This window comes from Mirounga angustirostris, unplaced genomic scaffold, assembly GCF_029215605.1.
Source record: "Mirounga angustirostris isolate CCGP_5_RB_7025 unplaced genomic scaffold, mMirAng1.0.hap1 SCAF_17, whole genome shotgun sequence".
Lineage (NCBI taxonomy): Eukaryota > Metazoa > Chordata > Mammalia > Carnivora > Phocidae > Mirounga > Mirounga angustirostris.
The window spans coordinates 8,841,997-8,865,454 of record NW_026991725.1 but is presented as its reverse complement, the minus strand read 5'-3'; the positions used below and the strand labels follow the sequence as shown (position 1 = coordinate 8,865,454).

Sequence of the window (23,458 nt, the reverse complement as noted above, 5' to 3'; positions counted from 1 at the left end):
GCAGAGGACCCTTCCTGAGAAGCCACTGTGAAGCCCAGACTCAAGGGCCCATCTGTCTGAGCCTGGTCCCAGCTCCACAGCCCAGCTGCTGTGCGGCCTCGGGCAAATTACCACCCTCTCTGGACCTGCTTCCTTGTCTGCAAAGTGGAGACAGTACTGGTACCCACCAGGGTTGTTGGGAGGATTCAATGAGTTAATATGTGCAAACCCCTTAGAAAAAATGCCAGGTCATGAGTAAGCACCAGCAGGTGCTCTGTCTCTCTCTGTCACTTTATAGCAGCATTGCCAACCAGACCCAGGCCAGGTGAGGGAGGAAGGAGGTGGGAGAGGGAGAGGTCTAGATGGTGGGCACTTTGCCCACTTTGGCCTCCGGGTGGAAGGAGGGCAGCTCCACTGAGGGAGGCAAGGCTCAGCGGGGTGACCGGGCCCGGTGGGTGACAGAAGTGAGGAAGCCGTGCCATATCCCGAGCAGACGTGGCTGGGTGGCTGGGTCTGGCGCCCAGGGCTCTGAGCGTGGCTGAGACGGCCGAGGGGGAGGACTGCCCCCAGGGCACATGGCTGAGAGGGGGGGGAGGGGGGGCGGGGAAGGAGAGGAGCTGCAAGGAGGCTGAGAAGGCGGGGTTGGGGTGGGGGGGCGGTGCATGGGGACGCCCAGGGGAGAGAGCTGGCCAGAAGAGGACAGCACCACAGATCACACCCAGGGAAGGAATGGCCCCTGCGGGCTCCCTCCAAGGTCGGGGCCAAAGTCCACTCAGCATCACCACCCACGTCGCCCTGTGTCCCCCGTCCAACGGATGCCTATGTAGGAGCAGGCACGGCACACACCCTCCCTGTCCACGGCACCTCCCACGGTGTGGCGGTTTAGTTAATATGACCAGGAAGGCACCACTTGGCTAAGCCTGGGAGTCCTCAGCTGGCTTCCGTGGAGCACATCTGCACGTGTGCTGGCCGCTGAGCTGTATCCTCCCTTGTGACCTCTCTGGGCCTCGGTCTCTCTCCCAGGAACGATAGCAAGGAGCTAAGTGGCCCCTCCCCGGGCCCCTTCCAGCCCTGACAACCTCTGCCCCAAGGCCACAGGTGGTCTGTGGGTCTGTCACTCCAGCCTCCTGCCCTGGGGGCCCCCGACACCCACAGACTGGGCAATCTGAGGTCCCTCACATCCGAGAGGCCACCCTGGCTTATCCTCGAAGGGAGTGTCCCAGGAGAGGACACCTGGGAGGTGAGGGTCTCCTGCATTCGTCACTGTCCTGCACCCTGACCCTCACCCACCCTACTTCCTGTCAGCCAAGATGCAGCCCCAAAGAGCACTTCCCAGAAGAGCTTAGCACCAAGAAACTACCTCTGGGCCCCACACAGGCCAGCTGGTCTACCTCCATCCCTGGTAAGCCAGGCCTAGGCTAGGGGACAGGTCTCACAGGAAGAGCTCCTCGGGAGGCCATGTCCCCACGTGGCCCTGCACAGCTGCCTCTGGTGTTCTGCACCAGCACTTCTGGGGCGTCTCCTGAGAGGTGACTCTCTTCTCTCTGCAGACGGTTCACTTTCTTCAGCCCACTTGGACCTGCTTCCCCATCTTCTGCCCTTGGCGTAAGTGAGTCTGTTCACGAGGCGGGTGAAGAAAGCCATGTGGTAGGGTCTCCAAGGGAAGCTCAACTCATTCCATGGTGGACGCTGACCCTGTGTGTGGCCTGCTTCCAGATTCTCTTCTCCTGCCCACCTCCCCCAGAAACCAGTGCCCTGGGCGATGCCCTCCCTGCCCTGAGTGTTAAGCCCAGATTGAGTCCATGGGGAGGAAATCTGAGCCATAGTGGCTTTCAGGAGACGTGTGAAGGCATGGAAGAGAGAAGGGCTCCTTCCCCTCCACCCCCCACCCCTTCTAGGATGACTTGTCAAATGTGAGAGCTGTAGGGCCCTAGCCCAACTTCCTCTCCAGGTCCGGAGTTGGGTAAACTGAGGCCCAGAGGAGTGAAGGGGCCTGTCTCAGCTCCCACAACTCAGGGTAGATGGAGCTACGTGTTGGTCTGGGGACCCTCGCCTCAAGTGCTGCTACCCCCACTCCTCTTGTGGGTGAGGCCAGGCCCAGGTACTCACAGGGCCCAGCTTCCGAGCAGCACTGTTGTCCCTTCCAGAAGATGGCTGTTCTCTCCGTGGCTGGGCGGCCAAGCAGACGCAGCTGGCTTTTCTCTGGAGACATGGATTTTTGTCCCCACCTCCCTTTTCTGGTGGACGGTGGAGCCTGATAGAGTGGGGAAGTGGTTTCCAAACCGTGTTCCTTGGCACCTCTTGGCGGCACAGACTGAGCGCCTTTGGGAAGCTGTAGGGTCCAAATGGTGTGGGGAGAGGGGCGCGGGACCCAGGCTCCGAATGCCAGGCGCAGATCCTTCTATTCCGCTAACTTGGAGCCATCTCCTCCCTGGAGGACCCCTAATTGCTCATCTCTGGAGCAGGGATTAACCCTGCCTGACCTACCTTACGGGGCAACTGCAGGGGTGACAGCTGTGGAGGCCCTCAGGAAGCGCACTGGGAGGGGTCACAAGGTTCAGGACTGTCCCTGAGCCTGGGGCTTTGGGATGGGGGTGGGAGAAAGAGGCCAGGGCACTGCGTCCTCCTTCCCTCCGCACTGCTTCCTTCCTTGGAAGCCCCAGAGGGACCACAGCCATTACAGAGAAGGGACTTCAAGTCGACAAAGACAAATTGGCTTAATTGACCCAAATTAGCAGCAGGGAGGGCCTTGATGGCCCAGCTGCTGGTACATTTAATCACTGTCACCCTGTGTGGTCAGGGATGGGCCCCCTCCCCCAAGGCCATCAGGGTCACCTCCTCTCTGAATGGCCGCCTCTCTGAAGTCCTCTGGCAGCAGGAAGTAGGGCTGGGACTTTGGGGACAAAGACAGCTTTCGGCCAGAGGTCGGAACACCCTGCAGAGCTGAGCCCGGCACTCAGGAGAGACACCCTGGTCTGGGATTGGGCCGCCTCAGGAGCTGGGGGGCCCTCTCAAGGCCCTCAGTCTGAGTTCTGTGGCTGCCCTTTGCGGCTGACTGGCCCACAGACGGACCATCATCCCTCCCCTGAGATGCTGCCCCACTCCTGCACTCTAGAGGCTCAGCGGAGGGAGGGCGCTGGCCAGACCTCTGAACCAGCCTCTTCTCTGTCAGTTGTCCCCCGCATTCCTTAATGACTCTGGGATGATGGTCAAGTCGGGGTCTCCTGCAAACCTCCAGAAGGTTGAGCCAGAGCCCTCCTTGGTGTCTGGTGACACCCTTCCCAGGACTCTGGTCAGCTGTTACTGCCCAAATCCTGTGTCCTGAGAAGGCAGTAAGGACACTCCTCCCCACCCCAGCCCCCGTCAGGTTTCTGCCTGCTCCCTGGTGGGGACCGTCCCCTCTCTCTTCCCACAGCAAACACTGTTAGACACCCACTGTGAGCTGGGCCTGGGCTGGACCTCCAGGTCAGGGGGGGTCCCGTGACCTCATGGCCTCCCTCTCCCAGCTCCCCATCTCCAGCTGCACCTTTTTTTCTGCTTGGAATCTCTGATCTGCCAGAGCTGTCCTTGCATGCCCTGTGGAGGCCGTGTGTGCAAAGGACCCTGACGTCTGTGTCCTTCACAGCTGCGTCCCGGGCCCCAGCTCTGCTGGCCACTCTAACCCCTGGCCCTCTGCCTGCCCCGGACACCTCAGCCCTTCTCTGGCTTCTCTCCTCAACTGCCACTCAGCCCCCCTCCCTCTGACTCCTCTCTGCCATCTCCACAGATGCCCCACGGAGTTCAATCTGGGTATTCAGGTCCCAACTCAGCACAGGCCCCAAGGGTGGGGCCCATGTTTTGCTCACTGGGAGTGGAACATTCTCTCCCTCTCCCTCCCTCCCTCTCTCTCTCTCTCTCTCTCTCTCTCTCTCTCTCACACACACACACACACACACACACACACTCCAACTGATAGACGGGCTGCTTATCAAAGTTCCCCGGAAATTGGGTATTAGGACCTGGAAGTGCATTCCAACGCCTTCCTCCACAGAGCCAGTGTTACCAACAGCAGTTCTGTTCCCAGGCTAGCCCACCAAACGGAGGTTGCCTATAATGTGTCCAAAAGATATTTATTGGGCACCTACTAGGTGTCTCATGAAACTGAACAGCGGTTCTAACAGTGTCCCCTTGAGTTCTGTGCCCTGAAACAGAGGACTATGTGAGAGAATGAGAAGACAAAAAACAAAACCAAGTCTCTCTTAAAAATCACTTAAAAATAGGACAGGCCTGTCCTTCCTATCACCTTCTCTATCCCCTTCCTCCTTCCGAGGGCCTCCAGCCTCTGGACCCCAGGGCCTCCAAGTCCCCTCTGCACAGGACCCCAGCATGGCGGCAGCCCCCCTGGGCTCATCCCGGTTCTAGAAGCTTTATAAGATGCAGGTTCCCAGGCCCCTCCCCAGCCACACAGGTCAGCAGGTCTGGGCGGGTCCTAGAAGGGGACACCTGCCTACTACCAGCCCTCCTGTCTTGTTCTAGTAGTGCGTCTCAAGGATCACCTGGGAGCCCATGCCATACCCCAGACCAGTGGCTTCAGAATCACTAGGGCTGGGACCCAAGGCACAAGCAGTTTTTTAAAAAACTCCTGAATGTGTGGCCAAGATTCAGAAGTGCTGTCGGAGTTGTTCTATTTCTCTTTGTCTCCCCTTTCCCTACACCTGAACCCCCAGACACCATAACTCACACCTGCCCCCTCCCCCTTCTCACTCCCGTGTCTTCTGGGGACCCACGTCCCTGCCTTGATGGTGACACTTAATTCCATACACCCGGAGTCAGACCAAGCAAGTGTCTGCGGGACCTGGGATGAGGAGTCCACATCTTGGGGCAATCAAGTTTGGCTGAATGGGATCCCGGAGGCTGGAGGCCAAAGGCCGTGTTTAGGCCTGGACAGGATTGCCCTGCATCTCTCCCAGCTGGGGGGTCCAGGGTCCTGTGGGTTACCACTTCCTCAGCCCCGGAAACCCTGCACTGCTGGGCCAGGGCCGGGGTCCCCAGCCTGGGTCCCATAAGCTCATGACGAGTGCAGGCTCACAAACCCAAATTGGTGGAAGGTGATTTCACATTTGTAACAATTACTCACTTAATTGGGTTCCAATTAAATTGGAGAGGAAGCGCGGGGCTGTGTCTGTGTTTATTCTCCTCCTTTCTCCTTCTGTACATCAAAGAAAGTGCAGGGAGGGTGACAAACGGGCTTTATTCCATCTGGAACAATCCGCATCCTGTCAGGGGCAGCCAGGGCTGTCCTGGGGCCCCACCTGCCGCCTCCTGAGCAGCTCTCATGCCTGCATTTCTCATCAGAAGCTGGACTCATTCAAGAGTCCTGGGGGGGCTGGGTGCCCAGGCAGGAGCCAAGTCTTCTCATGGGCTTCACCCTCACCAGGGGGGCTGAATGTGGACCCAGGGGATCAGGGGCAGGGAGGTGGAGCGACTGCCCCCAGTTGAGCAGCACTATCCAGGCAGAGTGGATGGGGCCTCAGAGATGGATTAAGGAGACCCTGGGCTTGCCAGCTGGGCTCACTAGGGTGTCTCCAGGGCCACCCCAGGGTGACAGGGGAAGGTGGGGCAGATGAGCCCTCAGGGAGACACCTCTACTCTCCATTTAACCCATAGCTCTTTGACCTACATCATCTATTAACTGTATTATATGTAATTTATGTAATATATATTATATATTATGTATTTCCCTGGCCAGAAAAGAAAATTACTGATTGAGTCCAATTCTGTCACATCTTAGAAAGGGAAACTGAGGCCCAGAAGGGGGAAGAGACTTGTTCAAGTCCGTGCCACCATTTTAGGGCCTAGTTTGTTAGGATCAAGGTCTTCTGGTCCTGATCTCAGTTCCCTGTGGCCAAGAGATGGTCAGGGCAGTGGGGGGAGGGGGGAGGGGGGAGGGGGGACTTGTGGAGAGGTTGTGGAGTGAAGGATGGCCAGGCCAGGGTCTCGTGGAAGCACCTCCCTCCTGCCTCTGACCTCTGCTCCCCAAGAGGGCCCTCTCTGTGGTCCACACTGCAAAGAGGCCAGGAGGTCATGATGGTGACCAGGGGCTGAGGCTGGGCTCATGTCCCCAGGGGGTGCTAGCTCATCCCCTCTGGCTGGATACCCTACCCCCAGGAGAACCAGGCTTGTGCCTGGGGGCCCTGGTCACAGGAGGACATCAAAGGGGCCAAATATGTGGAAAGACACCTACCTCGCCAGTGTCTGGTGCACAGGAGATATTTAGGAAAGCTTTATACAATGAATGAATGAATGAATGCTTGACTGAGTCATGGAAATGGAGCCCAGTCTAGGAATCAGGGCCTAAGCTCCTAATGTGGGGTGAAGGAAGTGAGGCTCTACAAAGAAGTGGTTGCAGAACAAAGGAAGTTAGCCCTGCCCAGAGAGAAGCCCCTGCTTGATGGGGCAGGCACAATCTCTCCTGGGAAAGCCTCTCATCTGATGAGAGAGGCACTGTCTTCTCTGGAGGAGCCCCAGACTGATGAGGGAGGCACAACTTCACCCTGGGAGAGTCCCCAGCCTGATGGGGGAAGGAAGAATGTCCCTGTCCTGGGGAGCTCCCTGTCTGATGGGGGATGCACCTGACTTGGGCGGCCTCCTGCCTGAGGGAGGAGGCAAAGCCTGGTCTATGAGGCTGTGGTACCTCTTCCTGGGTTAAGGGGCAGAGAGAGGGCTCTGTGTCTGGGTGCCGGGCAGGAAGGAGCTGGGAGCGGGGACCAGGCAGGAGGAGAGCCATCCACATTCTGGTCAGGCAGCCACTCGCTGAGTTATTATTATTTCTTTTCTTTCTTTTCTTTTTTTTTTTTTTTGAGCTACTTAGAGCAATTTAAAGAAATCATTTAGGGGCCATTTAGGGAGAAGAGAAAAGATGAAGACTTTTAAAGGCAGGGCCCGGGGATGGTTTTATGCAGATCAGCTTTGCAGGGCTGCCAAGGAGAATCTGGATTCTGAGGGGTGTGGAGAAGGGGAGGGGGCCTGCAGGGTTTCTGCTCTGACAAATCTCCCGCTGGGGTCCCAAGGCAGCAGCCCGGGACCGAGGAAAGGGATGGGTGTGGAGCATATGTTGGGCAGAGGGCTGAGACACATGAGGATGGAAGCCAGCACCAGTGGATGAACCAGTCACTTTGTGCTTTGGTTTCCCCTTTGGTAACTGGGGCATCTGCATGGGTGAGTTGACGGCCCTGGGACCAAGCTGAACAGGGATGACACTTCCTCTATGATATTGGGGCAATATCACAGGGGGCCCTTGGACCTGGAGCTGCAGACTCAGGAGCTAGGGCCCAGCAGGAGTGGAAGGCACAGTGTCCAGAGAAGAGGCAGACTTCCCCATCTGTGACCTGGGCCCGTCACTTCTCCCTTCGGATCCCCTCCTCATCCGTGTAATGGGGATCAGGATGGCCCATTTCACAGGCTGGGCTTACCTGTGATAAGGTGATAGAGTGTGTGCTAGCCATTTTTGAGCTGCCCAGGGCACCATGCTCCTTGGTCTTGGCGGGGAATGGTGGCAAACATCAGGGGTGAGAGCCTGACCTTTGAATACCCCCTCCTCCTGCCCACCCTCCAGACAGGAGAAATTGCTCTTCGAGGGCTGAACAGGGACCTAAGTGACCTGCGCTGGGCTGGGACCAAAGGCCTGGACCCGATGCCCGGGGAATGCAGGTCACTTGCGTGTGTATCCATGTGTGGGTGTGTGACGCGGCAGTAAGAGAAGCAGGGAGGGCGGGTGGGGGGAAAATGAGAAAATGGGTCACACATTTAGCAAAGCCTTCCCCACAGTTCACATTTCACGCTGTTTGTGATGTGATGTGATTATCGGAGATGGAATCTGGTTACTCCGTGTGAACCTCGTGCCTGCTGAGACAGATCCCCCAGATACAGCCGCTGTGGAAGCTGGACGTGGCAGGGGTACCCAGATCTGTGACCAACTGGCTTCCTCCGGCGACTGTTGGCCTTGCTGGACCCTCACCCACCTCCAACACCCTCATGCAAGACCTCTGAAGACACATGACAAGCTCACTGCGCCGGGCATCAGGACCCCGGGTCTTAGGTGTGGCTTTGCCGTGCCCCATCGCTGCGTAATCTGTCCCTTTCTGGACCTTTGTGTTCTTATCTTTCAAAATAGGGATGGCTCAAGAATGAGAGGGGGGCCTGAAGCTCCCATCTAGCTCCCCTGACCCAAGGCGCTCTGACTTTAAGTATCTTGCTGCACTGAGCGGCCCCTGTGTGCCACGGTGCAGAAAGGATTTTAGAGGGCACCAGCTTTCAGTACGCTCATCAAGCATGGATGGCGCGCCAGCCGCAGGGAGGGCGCTATGCACGGGGATCCCCGCTGTCCGCCTTCCCTCCGGCCAGAACTTCAGTAGCGAGGGTAATAATCTATCTAGTATGTCTTGTCTGCCCAGCATCCAGACAGAGCCGGGGCTGTCACATGCACCAGCTCCTGGAACCCCCGTGACCTCAGGTATAGGTGCTGTTTGCAAGGAGGTTCCCTCGCCGCGAGCTGGACTCTCTCCAGCACTCGGCAGGAGCCGGTTGGGCGCGGCTGGGGACAGAATGGCCACCCCTGCTGCCACTGCGGCTCAGCTCACCAGTTCACAGAGACTTGGGCACTGATCGTTGCAAAATGACAGGACACCGCAGCCGCCCCTTTCCAGAGTCCAGGGGAGGCCAGTCGCCTGCCCCTCTGGACCCTGGCACGGATCCTACTGCACGACAAGTGTTTGCATCCTTGTCCCACATCCGCTGGTGACCGCATTGTCACTGCTGCATGACCACTGTTTGTCACAGCACTTGGCGCGGGGTAGGTTTTCAAAACCATGTGCTGAACAAAAGTATCGTTACCATTTCCTGAGCATTTAACTACCAGCCAGGCACTGCTCCAAGCACATTATGTGCATTTATTGATGCATTACAACAACCCTATGAGACAGGTACTCTTGTTCTCCCATTTTATAGATGTGGAAACTGAGCCACAGAGCAGTGACATAATTTTCCCAAGACCACAAAGTTAGGATATGGCAGATGAGTGTGGGAAGGAAGGAAGGAAGGGAGGAAGGAAGGAAGGAAGGAAGAAATTAGTTCTCTCTGGTCTCTGTCACCCATTTAACACCCAGATCTCTTGTCCCAGTGGCTCTCTGGGGAGAAAAGTGAGAGGAGGGGAAGGAGCAACGTTTTTATTCTTTCATTCCACACGTGTGTACTGAGCATCTCGTGTGTGCCAGGCATGGATCCAGGCGCTGGGAATGAATATAGCAGTGAACAAGACAGCCGGGGTCTCAGCTCTCAGGAGCTTCCATCCCAAGGGGGGTGTCAGTCCCTGATCCAGGAAACATATAACTACACACCATGTCAGGTGAAGGGAGACAGTGGGGGGCAGAGTGAGGTGTGGGCAGGGCTAGCATGGATAGGGGATGGCCAGGGAGGGCTACTCTGGGACATGCATTTGAGGGGAGGCCTGAAGAGGGTGGGGGCATGAGTCACGCTTACTGGGGGGAGGAGGCCAGGTGAGGGGCAACAAGAGACAAGTCACTAAGGCTCGGTGCCTGGCGTGTGTGAGGACAGCGGAGGACAGGGCTGGGGGCGCCAAGCAGCCGAGAAGGAAGATCCGGCCAGGAAAAGGGACAGATCATGCCAGCCTTGTCACTTGGCTTTCCCTCTTAGTGAGGTAGAGGGTTCTGAGCAGGAGAGTGACTTGATCTGACGCATGGTTTACAGGATCTCAGGGCAGAGACGGAAGAAAGGTGGCCTCCGGGAGGTGACTGGGAGCCCCTGCATGGATAGGTCACCGTGGCCAGCATGAGTCACGCCAGGGCTGGGAAGGAGCTGGGTAGGCTCTCGTGGGCAGGGAATATCCAAGGACTGCATTTGAAAGGCCAGTGGCCCAGCCCACCAATCCCAGGGCCCCTGAAGGAAGCTCCCAGGGGACAATTTGGTAGCGTCCTTGGGGAGCACCTGGCCCTGCCCTGTCCAGGACGGCAGCTACTCTCTTGGCTTTGCTACTGAGCAACTGAAATGGGGCTAGCTGGAATTGCCATGTGCTTCTGTAGGAGTTAACCACAAGAGACTTCGAAGATTTAATACAGAATTAAAAAGAAACAATGTAAAATACCTCCTTACTAATTTTTATGCTGACTACATGTTGAAATGATAACCTTTTGTATATATTGGTTAAAATATATTAAAATTCATTTCACCTGTTTCTTTTTACTTCTTCTCTGTGATAACTAGGAAAATGTAACTTACAGAGGTGGCTCCGGGTCTATCTCCATTGGATTTCAGAGACCCAGAGACCCACCTCCAGCGGGAGGAAGGCTCTATCTGAGGCAGGTGGCTGGTGGAGAGAGCCCAGAGGCAGAGGAAGGACACAGTGGGAGGTTGGGGAGACAGGGGCCCTGTGGGTGGGTCAGATCATTTGAGGTGACTCCTAGGGGCTCATGATGAATAAGAAATGGTTACAGTGACCTGTACCAAATTCTGACTCGCCAGCAGGGTGAATGACCCCAGTTACCCTGCCCCTAAGTGCCCTACAGGACGGGTTTGCTTTTTTCCCTCCTGTCTGCAGATGAAGAATCTGAGACCCAAGAGGAAGACGAGGCAGCCCTGCGACCAGGATCTGCATGTGCTTTGGGCTGCAGGATGCATCAGACCAAGTGTTTCAGGAGCGCCCCGGACTCTGCATCTATAACCCCAGACCTATTTTTGGCAACGGCGCAGAACTACCGTGCAAGCAATGCAAATATCCACAAGCCATGGCCTCACCAGCCCAGTATGACCCAGGCATTGCGGTGGGGCCAGATGTGGGACCCCAGAATGCCTCTCCCGCCCGGGGACAGGAAGAGAAATGGAGGGAGGGAGAGGGTCTGGCTGCTGGCCGCTGCTGTGTTTAAAGCAGGCAGCATGTTGCTAGGAGGCATCAAGGGTAAGAAAAATAAGACGCCAAACAAAACAAAACAGAAAAACCCAACCACCAGAAAAGCGATCTCCGGGAAGTCTTTGGCACCGTCTTAACTGTGCTTCCCAGCAGCGAGGCCTGGCTCCAGGCAAGAAAAGAAAGACACAAACCAAGCCTACCATGTTTACTGAGCCCTCCAGCAGGCCCACGGCTTTTGTTCTGGGCACTTCCATCCTTGCACCCTTGCAGCAGCCTTGCCCCAGAGAGGTGACGCCATTACTCCCATTCTGCTGATGGGGAAGCCGAGGCTCAGGGAGACAGGCAGGCAAATGCTTCTGGGTCACCCAGCTACACTGCAGCGGGGCTGAGATTCAAACCTACATTTGTGTGACTCGAAAAACCTACACCATTCTCTGAGCTGACATGGCTTCTTCTGAGGCTTTCCTGGGGTCCAAGCGCTGGCTGTGACCCCTGGGGAGCTGACCCCTTGACCTCTGGCTGCCAGTTGGGCTGGGGAACGGGGAGAGAGGCTGGGCATTTGTTGAAAATGCTGAGGGTGCTCTCGTCTCTCTCACTTCTCCTACCAGGCCACGTTCCCCAGGACTCCTGACACTCGTGGACCCCCAGGGGGTCAGAAATGGCTGTGGGCCTTAGGCGAGTCCCTTTGGCTCTCTGGGCCTTAGCTGCTGGGATAATCAGGACAGCTCCAAACAATGAGCCTTAGGCTGCAGGCTCTGGACCTCACATCTGCCATCAGATCTCAACAGAGGCAGGAACCAAGAAGTAGAAAGAAGTCAGGCCATGGGCAAGTGGCTGAGTCAGCACTCAGGTCTGTCTCTCTGGTTCTAAGGGTGGGCTCTTTGCCATATGGTGGTACCTCTTATGACAGCTAGTGGTCACTTCCCATCCCCAGAGTCCTCACTCAACAGCGTCCTTCAGCATTGCTCCAATCTGCAAATTGTCCCCAACCAAGTCATTACGGAGAACCCTGCTTTGATCACGTCACTCCCTCACTCCAGAACACTCAGTAGCTCCCCAGCACTCCACAGAACATAGGGTCAAAGTTATGAGGGGTCTCAAAAGAGCATCCAGGTAAAGAATTACCAACCATATACCCTGCATTTAGCCCCCTGTCCTGCTACTCCTTCCTAGGCAGCCGTAGTTCTCCCTCATTGGACTGAATTTGTAGGCCAAGAGCCATTTTTTGTCCTGTGTTTCTGTCCTCCCCAGGGTATCAGACACACAGTAGATGCTGACTGATTAGTCTTCAGAGGCAGAACTCTCAAACCTTGTTAAGGCCTCCTGAAGTGGTACCTCCTCTGGGAAGCCTCCCGTGATCTCTGGACTAGTTATGAGATTTCCCCCTCCATGACCCTCTTTATCCCTCCCGACACACCTATGACTGCCTTGTATCACAGTCTATGCAGACACAGTTCATCTGCCCGGGGCACCCCCTTAGAAGCCCCTCCTGGGACAGGCATCATATTTTCTTCATTTTTACATTTAACACAGTGCCTAGCATGCACTAGCCATGTTAATAACAACAACATTGACAGCCATCATTTTGGGGCACTTAGTATGTGCCGGGCACTATCCTCAGTGTCTGACATGAAACAAAGACTCATGTACGTAATTGTAACAACCCCGGAAGCTGGGTATTTTCATAATCATTTGCAGATGAATAAACCGAGGCACAGAGTCACATAGGAAGTGACAAAGCCAGGCAGGCTGGTTTTAGAGTCCAGGGCAGGGAAAAAGTGAGGGTAGAAGAGGAGAGCTATGAGCATCAGGACTAAAACAAAATGGAACAAAGTCTACTCCTGGCCCCATGGGAAAGATGCCTGGTGCCCACCACAGGGTGGGGCACATAGTAAGTGCTCAGTTAACAGAAGTGACGACTGAGGTAATCAGATAATTCAATAGGTGTTCTGACACAGGCTTGTGGTCAGTGGGGGCTGGGCTGGAGGAGGGCTGCAAGGCCTGAGTGGGGAGCCCAGCCCCCTGCACGATGCAAGTCCCCCCCACTGCTCACCCCACCACCTCCCCCAGCTCCAGCCTCCCTTCTCCAGCATTTCAGACCTCTCATGCATGGGGCAGGCGGCTGGCAGTTTTTCTCCTGCCGAGAACAGCCACAGAAAATTGAGATCATTTCTCTGCTATGTTGGCAGCTGAGAAAATGGTAATTTTTCCTATTTTCAATCCAAGAGTTCCTTCCTATTGGACAAAGGCCCCATACCACCTCGCTCTCCCCAGGAGGGACAGGGCCGGGGAGGGTGTGGTTCACCCCCCCCTCCACCGCCACCCCCAGGGCAGGTCACCTCCCAGCCTAAGAGGCATGGGCTGCCATGGTCCTGCAGGGGCAGGGGCTGGTGGTGGAAGGAGGGGCCCCCAACTGAGCACTTGCAGACATAAAGCAGGGACAGGCAGAGAGGTCAAAGCAACAGGTAATCCAGAGTCCCTGTAGGGCGCTCAGGGATCCAGGGAAATGGGGTTTTGCTTTCCCTGCCCACAGAGCCTGCACACATCCTGGCTGGCATCCTTCCCAAATCAGAGTGGTGTAAGATCGCCATCCAAACAAGTGCCTATAATCCCCCTTGCCTCTGGAATGAATTTTTTGCAAAAGGAGACAATTAGTTAAAAAATCAGAATCTGTGAAACAAACCGAGGCTAGCTCAGCATCCCAAATGTCTCAGCTGAGATGAAGGCGCTGGGGTCTGGCTTCCGCCATGGAGGCGATGGTGGGGGTTTGAGCAAGAAGAGGCTGAGGAAGCACCCAGTGCTGCAGCCCCATTTTACAGACAAGCGGTCCAAGCCCGCCGGAAGAGGCCAGGACAGCCACACAGTTCCTTTGGACATCTCTGCTGCAGCCGGCCCCCAGCATACCCTGCTCCTGCTCCCCTAGCATGGGGTGGTGGTGGGGCAGCAGGGAAGGCGACCACAGCCAGGATTGTGAGGATCAATGGGCTAAAGGGAGTAGCAGAGGTCCCCTCCCTGTGGCACTGAGTGTGTGTGTGTGGGGGGGCAGTCCCTGACCCTGCAGTTTCTGGAGCTCTGCAAGCCTGCAGCTGTGGGTCAGCTCAGGTCACCCCTGCTCTAAACTCTGCTATGGCTCCCCCTGTCACTGAGCCTATAAGTCAATGTTCTTACAAGAGCCTCCCTCGCCCCCACCCATTTCCCCCGATCCTCCTCATCTCGCAGTGTCCAGACCCTCTGGCCTCCACCCCTCGGGCCTCCTCGCTGTATCTGAATGGTCAAGCCCACTCCTGCCCGATGGCTGCCATCTGCAATATTCGCATACTCAGTGTGCTTCCTCACCTCCCACAAGTGTGCTTAATGCCACTCTATCAGACGAGCATTCATTCTGTACCGCACAACCTCTCCCAACACATACATGCATCCCCAATGCCCTTACCCTACCTTTTTTACTTTCCTTAGCCCCTTTTGCCTTCTAACAGATGATACAGTCCACTTATTTAACATATGTATTACTTGCTGTCTGCCTTTCTCCCCGCCTTCCACAAGAATACAGGTTCCATGAATACAGAGATTTGTGCTATACTCCCTGATCGTGGCAAGTACCTAGAACAGTGCCTGGCCCACAGGAAGCACCAACTGAATACTCACTGAGTGACAGGGAAGATGTCTATGTGTGCAAGTATGTGCACAAGGGTACATTCATTGACTCATCTGACAAATCATTAAATGCCTATTTTATTCCAGACATCCCAATAGACCCCAGGAATACAGCGGCAGGGAAGAAGCCACACACCGTCCAGGTCCACTCAGGCAATGGCCAGCAGGGAGGCCATGCAGTACGGTTATACACAGGGCAAATCGGCAATGAGTTGCAGAAGGCAGTGGGTCTTTGTCCATCTGAGAATCAGGGTGGGCTTCCAAGAGGAGGTGTGGTTACATTCTGACCTGAAGGCCGAGTAGGAGACAGGTATGGGAAGGTGTTTTGGTCAGAGGCCACAGCACGTACAGAGGCTCTGACACGGAAAGGAGCACCATTCATTCAAGGGACTGAAAGAAGCCTAGAGAGCAAGGGGGAAGAGGGGCTCGAGATGAGGGGGACCCACTCGGGTGTATGGGTCTATATGTCTGTCTGTCCATGTCTGTGCTTCTTCCCTGTGTGAGATGGGGAGGTACGGCAAGAAGACTTCCGTATTCAGGGTCAGAACGTGTGACCTCAAGAGCTGGTGTGGCGAGGACTCTGTGGAGCCTCAGTTTTGCTCTCTGTAAAATGGGGATCTACTGTGGAGATCCAATGAGAGGGTGCATCTGAACTTCAAGGAGCCGTCTGAGCTCTCAAGCGCGTCTGGGTGTGCCCATGACCGAGTGGGCGTGCATGCAAGCGGGCGCCTGTGCCTCAAGCTCCCAGCGACACCGTTCTCCTGCCGTGACAAGTCTGCTGTGTCATCCGTACCAAGCCACCAAAAATATACTTGCTCCTGGCCCAGAGCCATGCTCTCCAACAGCCCCCGGGGGCAGTGGGGAGCGGAGGAGGAGGCCTGCAAGGTGGGGCCCTACACTTCTGGGCAGAGGTGGCCCTCTTGTCTCTCACCGTCAGGCCGTCACCAAGCAAGAGGACAGAGGCTACCTCTGAGGGCTGGGGCTGTGCTTCCTCCATCAGACTGGGGCCTCTTTGGCATGAGACTGTGTCCCCCTTGTCGTACTGGGCACTCCTGGGGGGCAGAAACCATTTTCCCTTCTCTCCGTCTTTCCCTCAGAAAAACAGAGAGGCTGTCACTCAGTGTAGCTGTGGCTCATTCTGTGTGAGGGTTGGCCACCTCCGGGGCCGTGTCCCTGGGCAGGGCTTCAGGGTTCAGGGTGTCCTGGCTGCCAGAGGGCCTGCCCTGTAAGGTCCGACGCCATTCAGACCTGGATTCTTGGGGGGAGATGCCTCTGAAAACCTCGACTATCATGAGTGTCATCCCGATTATCTAGGTGACCCTGGGCATATCACTCTCCCAGCTCTGAGGGCCCCGAGGTACAGGCCTAGGACGTGGAGACAAGCTGCAGAATCCACCAGCACGCGTGTATCCTGGCCTGCATCCAGTGTGGACAGAAAAGGAAGAGTCCCTCAAGAGAAGAGAGCAACCAGTTGTCCATCCTTCAGGCCAAAAAGGTGTGGGCAAGAATGCAGGAAGGGAATGCAGGAGGGATTCAAGGTTGATAAAAAGCAGAACTTTCCAAAGGCAGATAATCCTCTAGATAATTTAGGCAAAAGGGATTTTATTCAATTACCTTTTTTACCTTTTTCTGCACTGAGTTATTCGTTCTCGCATTCATTCCCTCCTGCAACAAGCCTTGAGTACCAGGCAATTGCTTCCATCATCCACTTCATCCTGTGTGTGCCAGCCCACAGGGGTGGATGTGTGGGCAGGGGGGGCTGGGGAAGGAGGGGCCGAAAGGGGCAAACACGACAGAAAAAAGGAGAAAATGACTTCTGGCCTCTCCCGCCTGTGTCCCCAGAGGGGCTAGCCCCTCTCTGTTACTGCACTGGCCTCACCTGGCTTGGTGTTTCCCTCCCCGGGGCGGGCTGTTTGTCCAGCAGTAGCCAGCCCAGCGCTGGTGCTCCCTGATACACTGCCCCATCCTTGGGCACAGCTGGAGTACGGCAGAGCTGGCCGAATTGATGGTCAGGAGGCCCACTTTTCATGTCAAAAGACAGAAAAGGAAAATAGAAAAAGAAATTCATTTTCTTAAAAAAACAAACAACGCACCACAACTGGTTCATTAATCTCTTATTAAAATTCTGTGCTGAGTACTGGCAAGGAAGAAGTAAGGAGGACCCTGAGGAGGGAATGGGGAGAAAGAAGTTAGCATCTGCTGGGGCCATCAGTGGAGGGAGGCCCCTCATGGGGCGGAGAAACATAAGGGACGAAACAGCAGGCTTGCCCATCACAAGAAGAGACGTGGAAGTGGGCATGCTGGGCACTGTCCCCTCCTTGGCACAGGAGGAAAAAACTCAGAGAGGGAGATGGCTTTACTGTGGTTGCATGGCAAGTGGATGACAAAGTCAGGTTTTGAACCCCTGTTTCCTGTCTCCTGGGGACTCTGATTTCAAACTGCCTTGAATTTCAGAATCTGGCCCTTTTTCTAGTCTCCTCAACTGGACTTCGAGCTCATGAAAGAGAGCTGAAGATCAAGTCCAGAACTCCTCCATGCTCCGCTGTAGTGCTCCCCGAGGCCTATTACCACCATTGTGATTGGCTATCCTGACTGGTTGGGACTCCAGGTGGGCTTGAGGCCAGAAGTGTATCTTTGGACAAAAAGCCCTTGGGAGATGGGATAGCAGAGGTGGCAGGATCTCTGCGGAGTGGCCTACCAATCTAGGAACCCCCTTTAGGCTCTGGTGTTTGTTCTGATTCCAGAACACATGGCAGGGTGACCTTGGCCAGGCCCCTTCCCTCTCTGAGCTCCCAAGTCCTCATCTGCATGAAGGTTGGGGTGGTGGCTCTGTGTGGTTCTTTCAGTTTCAGGTTGTGGATGGACATCACCATGGGTAGGGCAGCAAAGCCAACCCTTCCCCTACCCCCACCATGCAAGCCCCCCCTGCCGCCCCCCGCCCCAGGTGGGCAGGCAGACCCTTGTGGTTGGAGTTGGTGCCTCTGAGGGTCTCGATTTCTGATTTCTGCAGCCTCACGAGCACTCACTGCCAATCTCAGGTCTGGGGGCCATCAGTTCCAGACAGGCCCCCGGCAAGGGTCTAGGAGATGCCCACGTCCTCCCCGCGTGTTCCAACGTGGCCTTACCTCCTCCAGCCAAGCACTGAGTTATCCTCAGGACTCTAATAAAGCTCATTTTCTGCCACCAAGTTTATAACACATCCCCACCTACTGGTCTTAAACATAACAAGGCTGCGTTGTGGTGTAGGGCTCCATGTGGCCAGGATGAAGATGGGTGTGTGTGCTTGCAGGGGGAGGGGGAGAGCATCTCTTCTCACTCCCAGCAGTGACGGAGCACCCCAAAGGTCAGTGCTGACCCTGTTCTGTGGTCCCTCCTGCCTCTCCAAAGGAGCTCAGAGCTTGGGTCATCAGTGGGGTGGAGAGAGCGTGGACCGAACCCACCGGGGAAACTCGCGGTTGCCAGTTGCACGTAAAGACACATGTATTTGAGGTCATGTAGTCAGAATGCCATGGGACACTACACTCATAACCTCTGGAGCAATGTTATAACATGTCACTCCAGATACGTGTACCCTGTATGTCCCCCACTAGAGGGTGTGGTGTGGCTCTGCCCCATTCCTTTGCTCTCTTCCTGGTGTCTCTGCCTAGCCCCTCCCTGTCCCGGCTTCTGCCCCATGCTCCAGAGCTCCCTTTCCAATTGTCACTGGGCAATTGAAACAACTCTCCATACAGAGTTGTCTTCCCAGCCCATTCATTTCTTCTGAGGACCTACTATGTGTCAAGCACTGGAAAATGGGGCAAAAATGAAGAATTTTAGAGCAGCACCTGCTCTAAATGCAAGGATGTGGAGACCAAGATGGGTGCACACATAGATATGCCCACGCCCCCCCTTCACACACACACACGTGTGCGCACGCATGCACGCACATACACTGTGGCCCCGGAGGAGTGCTGGGAAGGCGGCACGAAGAGCTGAGGCTGCACTCGAAAGAGCACTCGCCTCTGTTACAGGGTGGGGGCCACTGGTGGGAAGCCAAGGGGGAAGAGAGGCAGCCTCCCTGGAGGAGATGAGGTTGGAATTGGGTTTTGATGTCTGGGTAAGGACTTCTGGAGGCTGGTATTCCAGAGGGAGGAGCTGCTGGGCACAAAAGCAGAGAGACAGGGAGGTGAGTAGGGTGATACCTCCTAAGATGCATGGAGAATGCCGGGCAGGCAGTGCCTGCCCCTGAGGTGAAGATGCGGCTCAAGACAAGATCATATAGGGCCTTTGATTCCAGGGGCCAAAGAGGGGATCCTTGATCCTATAGGCAGCAGTGAAGGTTACTGAGTAGGAGGCTGACATTATCAGCTCTACCACAGACTTCACCAGCACCCTACCCCCCTAAACTCCCATTCAAACTAAAAATGGAGCAGAAAGCCTCCCCAAAGGCCAGATGCAGGAAAGTGGCCTTCTCAGATGTTCTCTGGCAGAAGCCTGGAGACCAAGAGCGGAGTCTGGGCTGTCACCCCACAGGCTGAGCTGGGCCCTGAAAGATAGTGGGACTCCATTCACACATGGTATCTGCCCAGCGGTCCTGGCAGAAAGTGAGAAAGGAGAGGGACGGGAGGCCACACTGCTTGTGGAAGATGGGGAACATGAGGGAGACAGCCCAAGGTCACCCTGCCCCATGGCGCCAGAGTCAGACAGCAACCCAGGCTATTTGGCTCCCAGTCTGGCTGTGTGGTCAGAAGTCTGTGGGCTCAGTAGCCTGCCAGGCACCAAAACCTGCAACTTCCCCCTCCCGAACCCCGGCATCTTTGAAGAGCCCAGAGATCCCAACCAAGAGCAAGCTTGAAGTGAGACGAAGTCCATGTACCCTTTTCTTGATAGAGGAACTGTTTGGGTGGGTAGGTATCAGGCAGCCTTAAAGGAAGAAGGTCCAGGGAAGATGGGTTTTTTTGGGGGGGGGTGGATCTTCTGTGATTCTGGCCTTATCCATTTTTGGGGGGTGTTTCCCTAAGCTTTGAGCATCTGCTGGCACCCTTCCTCAAGGAAGGGGAGATTGAGGCAAGGGATGGGGACTCAGGGAAGGAGCTCGGAAAGGGAGCGGGATAATCAGGAAGGGAAAAATGCCTGCTCAGTGGGGGGGACTCCCACCCCACCTCTGTCAACAGCTTCTTTCAGCTCACCAGCCAGCCCTGGGTCCTGTGTGTACCCGCACCGGGCTAAGCACTGGTTGTGCAGAGGGACAGTGGAGAATAAGCCCATGGGTCTGCCTCCACCACTCCAGGACTAACAGGGCACAGGGAAGACAGGGACATCTAAGGAGAAAATGAAGTAGATTGCTAACGCTCCAGAGAAGCAGCGCCAGGAGGACAAGGCCCTACTGGGGCTGGATCTTAAGAAGCAGGCAGGATTCTGGCACGTGAGGAAAGAGAAAGGGTCTTTAATGCCAGGCTTGAGGGCTCGGGAAGCTGGGCAGTGGGAACCTAATAAGAGCATCTGAGCTGCCCCCAGGTGGGGCCACGGCTGGGTTTTAGAAAGGGAACTCAGGCGACAAGACACAAGGTGCAGAGTGGGGCAGAACCACGCCTAGACCCAGGCCTGAGCTCAGTTTCCTCCTGCTAGGCGCCCAGGTCCCCTGCTCACCAGGGCCAAGTCCCCAGCGCAGCCCCTACAGCTCCAGTGCGCAGACCCGCAGAGCCCACCGCCCCACCCCTTCCCCTCCCTCACTCTTGCACACGGAGCCGAGATTTCTGGTTCCCAGCTGCATTCCCCCTGCCCCCACCCCCTCCCGCTGCCCTGCCCATTCTTCTGATAAAGAACTGAGCTTGGCTGTGTCTGGTGAACTGAACTCCAAACAGCTCCCATCCCAGGGTCACCCCCAGCCGGGAAGAACCAATCCACCCTCGAGGGAGGTCAGCCTGTTCCCCACCCCCTCCTAACCCCAGGACCCTAGATTCCCGGAGCCGATTCCTTTCCTTATTCTTCCAACCTTGAGAACGCGCCTTGGTCAGGATGAGAGGCAGCTGGTTAGAGGCCGTGCGCGCGCTCAAGGGGAGCTTGGGCAGGCTCTTCAGGACTGGGCAGATGTGGGCAAAAGCTGAGCACGACATACCGAGGGTCTTGCATCAACCGGAGAGCCTACTGGTCTCTCCATCTAAGTCCCTCTCCAGCCTGTCCAGGCTGGGTGCACCCCTCAGCAGGGGGCAACAAAGCCCCCCCCCCCACCCCCGTTGGGGAAATGTGTCCCAGGTCTTCTGGCTTCACGTTGGGAGGGGGCAGAGGGCCTCTCTTTTCCATTCTCCTCCTCCGCCCCAGCTCTCTCCCTCCCCACTCGGTCAGCGCCCCTCGCCTCCTGGAGCGCCTCCAGCTTGCAGAAGGCCCGCTGCAGCCTACTCCCGTCGGATCGGAGTTTCCACTCTGGGGGGCTGTTCAGAGACCCTCTGTCCCCTACCCGTACCCCTGCTGTCCCACTGCCAGAGCGCGCCAGCCCCGGCCCCTCCCTCTCCTACCCCCTTTACCGCGGAGCCCCGGGCGAGCCTAGGGAGCAGACGCAACAGATTGCAGAACGCGAGAGCGCGGAACCCGCTCCCTCCGCGCGCCGCCCGCCGCCCCGGCCTGTGCCCGTGGCCCAGACCCCCGCCCTCCGGGCTCGGCTAAGCCGGCCATTTAGATGCAGCTCACAGGACCGTGGGCGGCGAGCGGCGAGCAGCCACGGCTCCCCGGGTCCCCGTCAGTCCACTTCCCTTCCCGAGGACCGCCGCAGGAAGCTAGGCGGCGGGCGGCGCGGCCCCGCACCGGCCTGCGCACCAGGGGCGGAGAAGACACGATCCCCGCGAACCCAGCCGGCCCCCAGCCCCGCCGGCTGCGGGGGTGCGAGTGGAAGGAGGGGCGGCCCGGACACGATCTAGCGGATCCCTTGGATCCCCACAGATTTCCGTGGGCGGACACGCCCCCAGACTCTCGGGTTTGGACCCTTCTTGTGGAGTGCCCCCCCCCCGCCCTTTTCTGGGGCCGGGTTCGGTTCCCAGGGCGGGGCTCGCAGCCTCCGCTCCCGCCAAAGGGCTGGGGGAGCTGGAGGTAACTCGAGCTGCAGCCCGAGATGCCCGGCTGGGAGCGGCGGCTGCGAGTCCGGGGGGTGGGGGCTCGCCTTTCTCCAGTCTCCTCTGTGCCCCCTCCAGCGGCGCCCGCCGCATCTTCACTCCCGAGTCCGCGCCGCGACACTTACCGTGGGCGAGCAGCGCCGAGAGGCAGAGCAGGGCGGCGCCGCCGCGGCCCGACATCCTTGGGGCCATGGCCGAAGCTGGAGCGGGAAGGGGCCGAGGGGGCAACAGTCGTCGACGACTTGGCCCCAGGCTGGGCTCGGTCACATCCAACTCAGGGTGGCCGCGGCGCCCGAATGTCTCTGCTGAAGCTCTGGGGGCCAGGGAGTGCAATTCGGGGACACTTTGAGGGGAGGGGGCGTCCCAGGCGCGGCCGGCTACACCCTCGGAGCTGGTAGGGGCGCAGCTCCGGGCGGGAGGAGCCTCCACCTCCCCAGGCTGGTGCCCCCTGCAGGATCTGTGCGGCGAGGGGGGAGCCGCACGTGCGGTCCCGGAGCCCAGTGGCCACCGGCGTCTCGGGGACTGCCTAGAGCCAAGTGCTGGATCCCCCAGGCCCGAGGCTCAGCTCGAATCCGAACTCGCTCGAGGGTGCAGATTTCCGACGCAAGCCCCAGTTTCTTCGGTTTCGGTAGTAACCCCACATAGATAGCGCGGCTTCCTTCCTCCAAGCGCCCTGCAGCAGCCCCAGCATAAAAATCCCAGGTTAGGTGCAAATGAATGATTTCTTTCGCAAAGAAAGAGAAAATCCAGGCAACTTTAATCCATCTGTAGCAGGAAAAGTTTCCGTGCAGTGCTGAGACCGGCAACGCGGGTCGCCACCACCCTAGGCGACGCCAGGACAAAATGCCCGAGGCTGGCGGCCAGCGGCTCGTCCCCTCGCAGAGCTCTCTGCTCGGCTCCAGCGCGCTCTCTCCAGTCTCGACCAGGGCCCGGCTCCACGCAGGCTGGCTCAGCGCCGCCTGCCCGGGCAGCGGCTCCGCGGCTGGGGCGAGGGTGGTGCGGCCGGAACGGGCTGCCCCATGGAGACCCGGCTTGGAGAAGCGGGGGAGCGGGACAGCCGGCTAAGGCGCCGGACCCGCGCCCTCCCTGCCCGGGGCGCCGACTCCAGCCTCCTGGCCGTCAGCCGTAGTACGATGGAGAGGGGCTCGGCCAACCCGCGGCGGCTCCGGGCCGTCCCCCTCTCCTCCCAGGTCTCGCTGTCTCAGCAGACGGGCGCGCAGCTCCGCCTCGCTCGTCGCCTTCCCCGGGGGGACCTGCACAAACCTTGAACTTTTCCGGGGTTCAGAGTCTCCGACGTCTCCGTCTCCCCGCCGCCCCCGGCCTGCCCCCGGACGCCCGCTCGCCCACTGTCTTGGTGCAGCTGGGCATCGGCTCCCTCTCTCTCGGAGTCAGTTTGGGCGAGCGGAGCGCCGCGCCAGCGGGGGCTGCGGGCGGCGAGACCCGGGCGCCACGCCAGGGGCTGGGGCACCGGGCGCCCGCGCAGCCCGCGGTCAGGGAGACGGCAGCTGGTGCCTAGGGGGCCGAGCGGAGAGGAGGTGCCGGCAGGGGGGCCGGCTCCCCATGGACGTGTGTTGGGGGAGAAGAATCAAGGAGCAAAAAGCGAGAGGAGGTGGCGGGGGGGAGCCACAGTTGCACGAAGCCGGCGCCGCCGCCGCCGCCGCTGCCTCCTCGGCGCTCGCGCCGGCTGCTCCGCCGTAAATGACTCGAGAGAGACACACACACTCGCGCCCGCCCGCCCTCCTCCCCCGTCCGGCATTCAGCGCCCACCCCGGCAGGAGCGGGCGCCGAGCCTGGCGCGCTCGCTCCCTTCCCCTCCCCTCCCAGATTCCCCGTGGTCACG

General features: G+C 57.7%; 1 protein-coding gene across 1 annotated transcript in view; it reads right to left on the bottom strand.

Annotated features, from left to right (window-relative positions):
* TMEM132E (transmembrane protein 132E) overlaps window positions 1–23,253 on the bottom strand; it is a 54,192-nt gene extending 30,939 nt beyond the window's left edge. The window contains exon 1 of the mRNA XM_064582120.1: window positions 21,744–23,253. Coding sequence (XP_064438190.1) covers window positions 21,744–21,810 — 67 coding nt within the window. The 5' untranslated portion in view covers window positions 21,811–23,253. The remainder of the gene's footprint in view (window positions 1–21,743) is intronic.
* Between the last annotated feature and the right edge of the window lie 205 nt (window positions 23,254–23,458).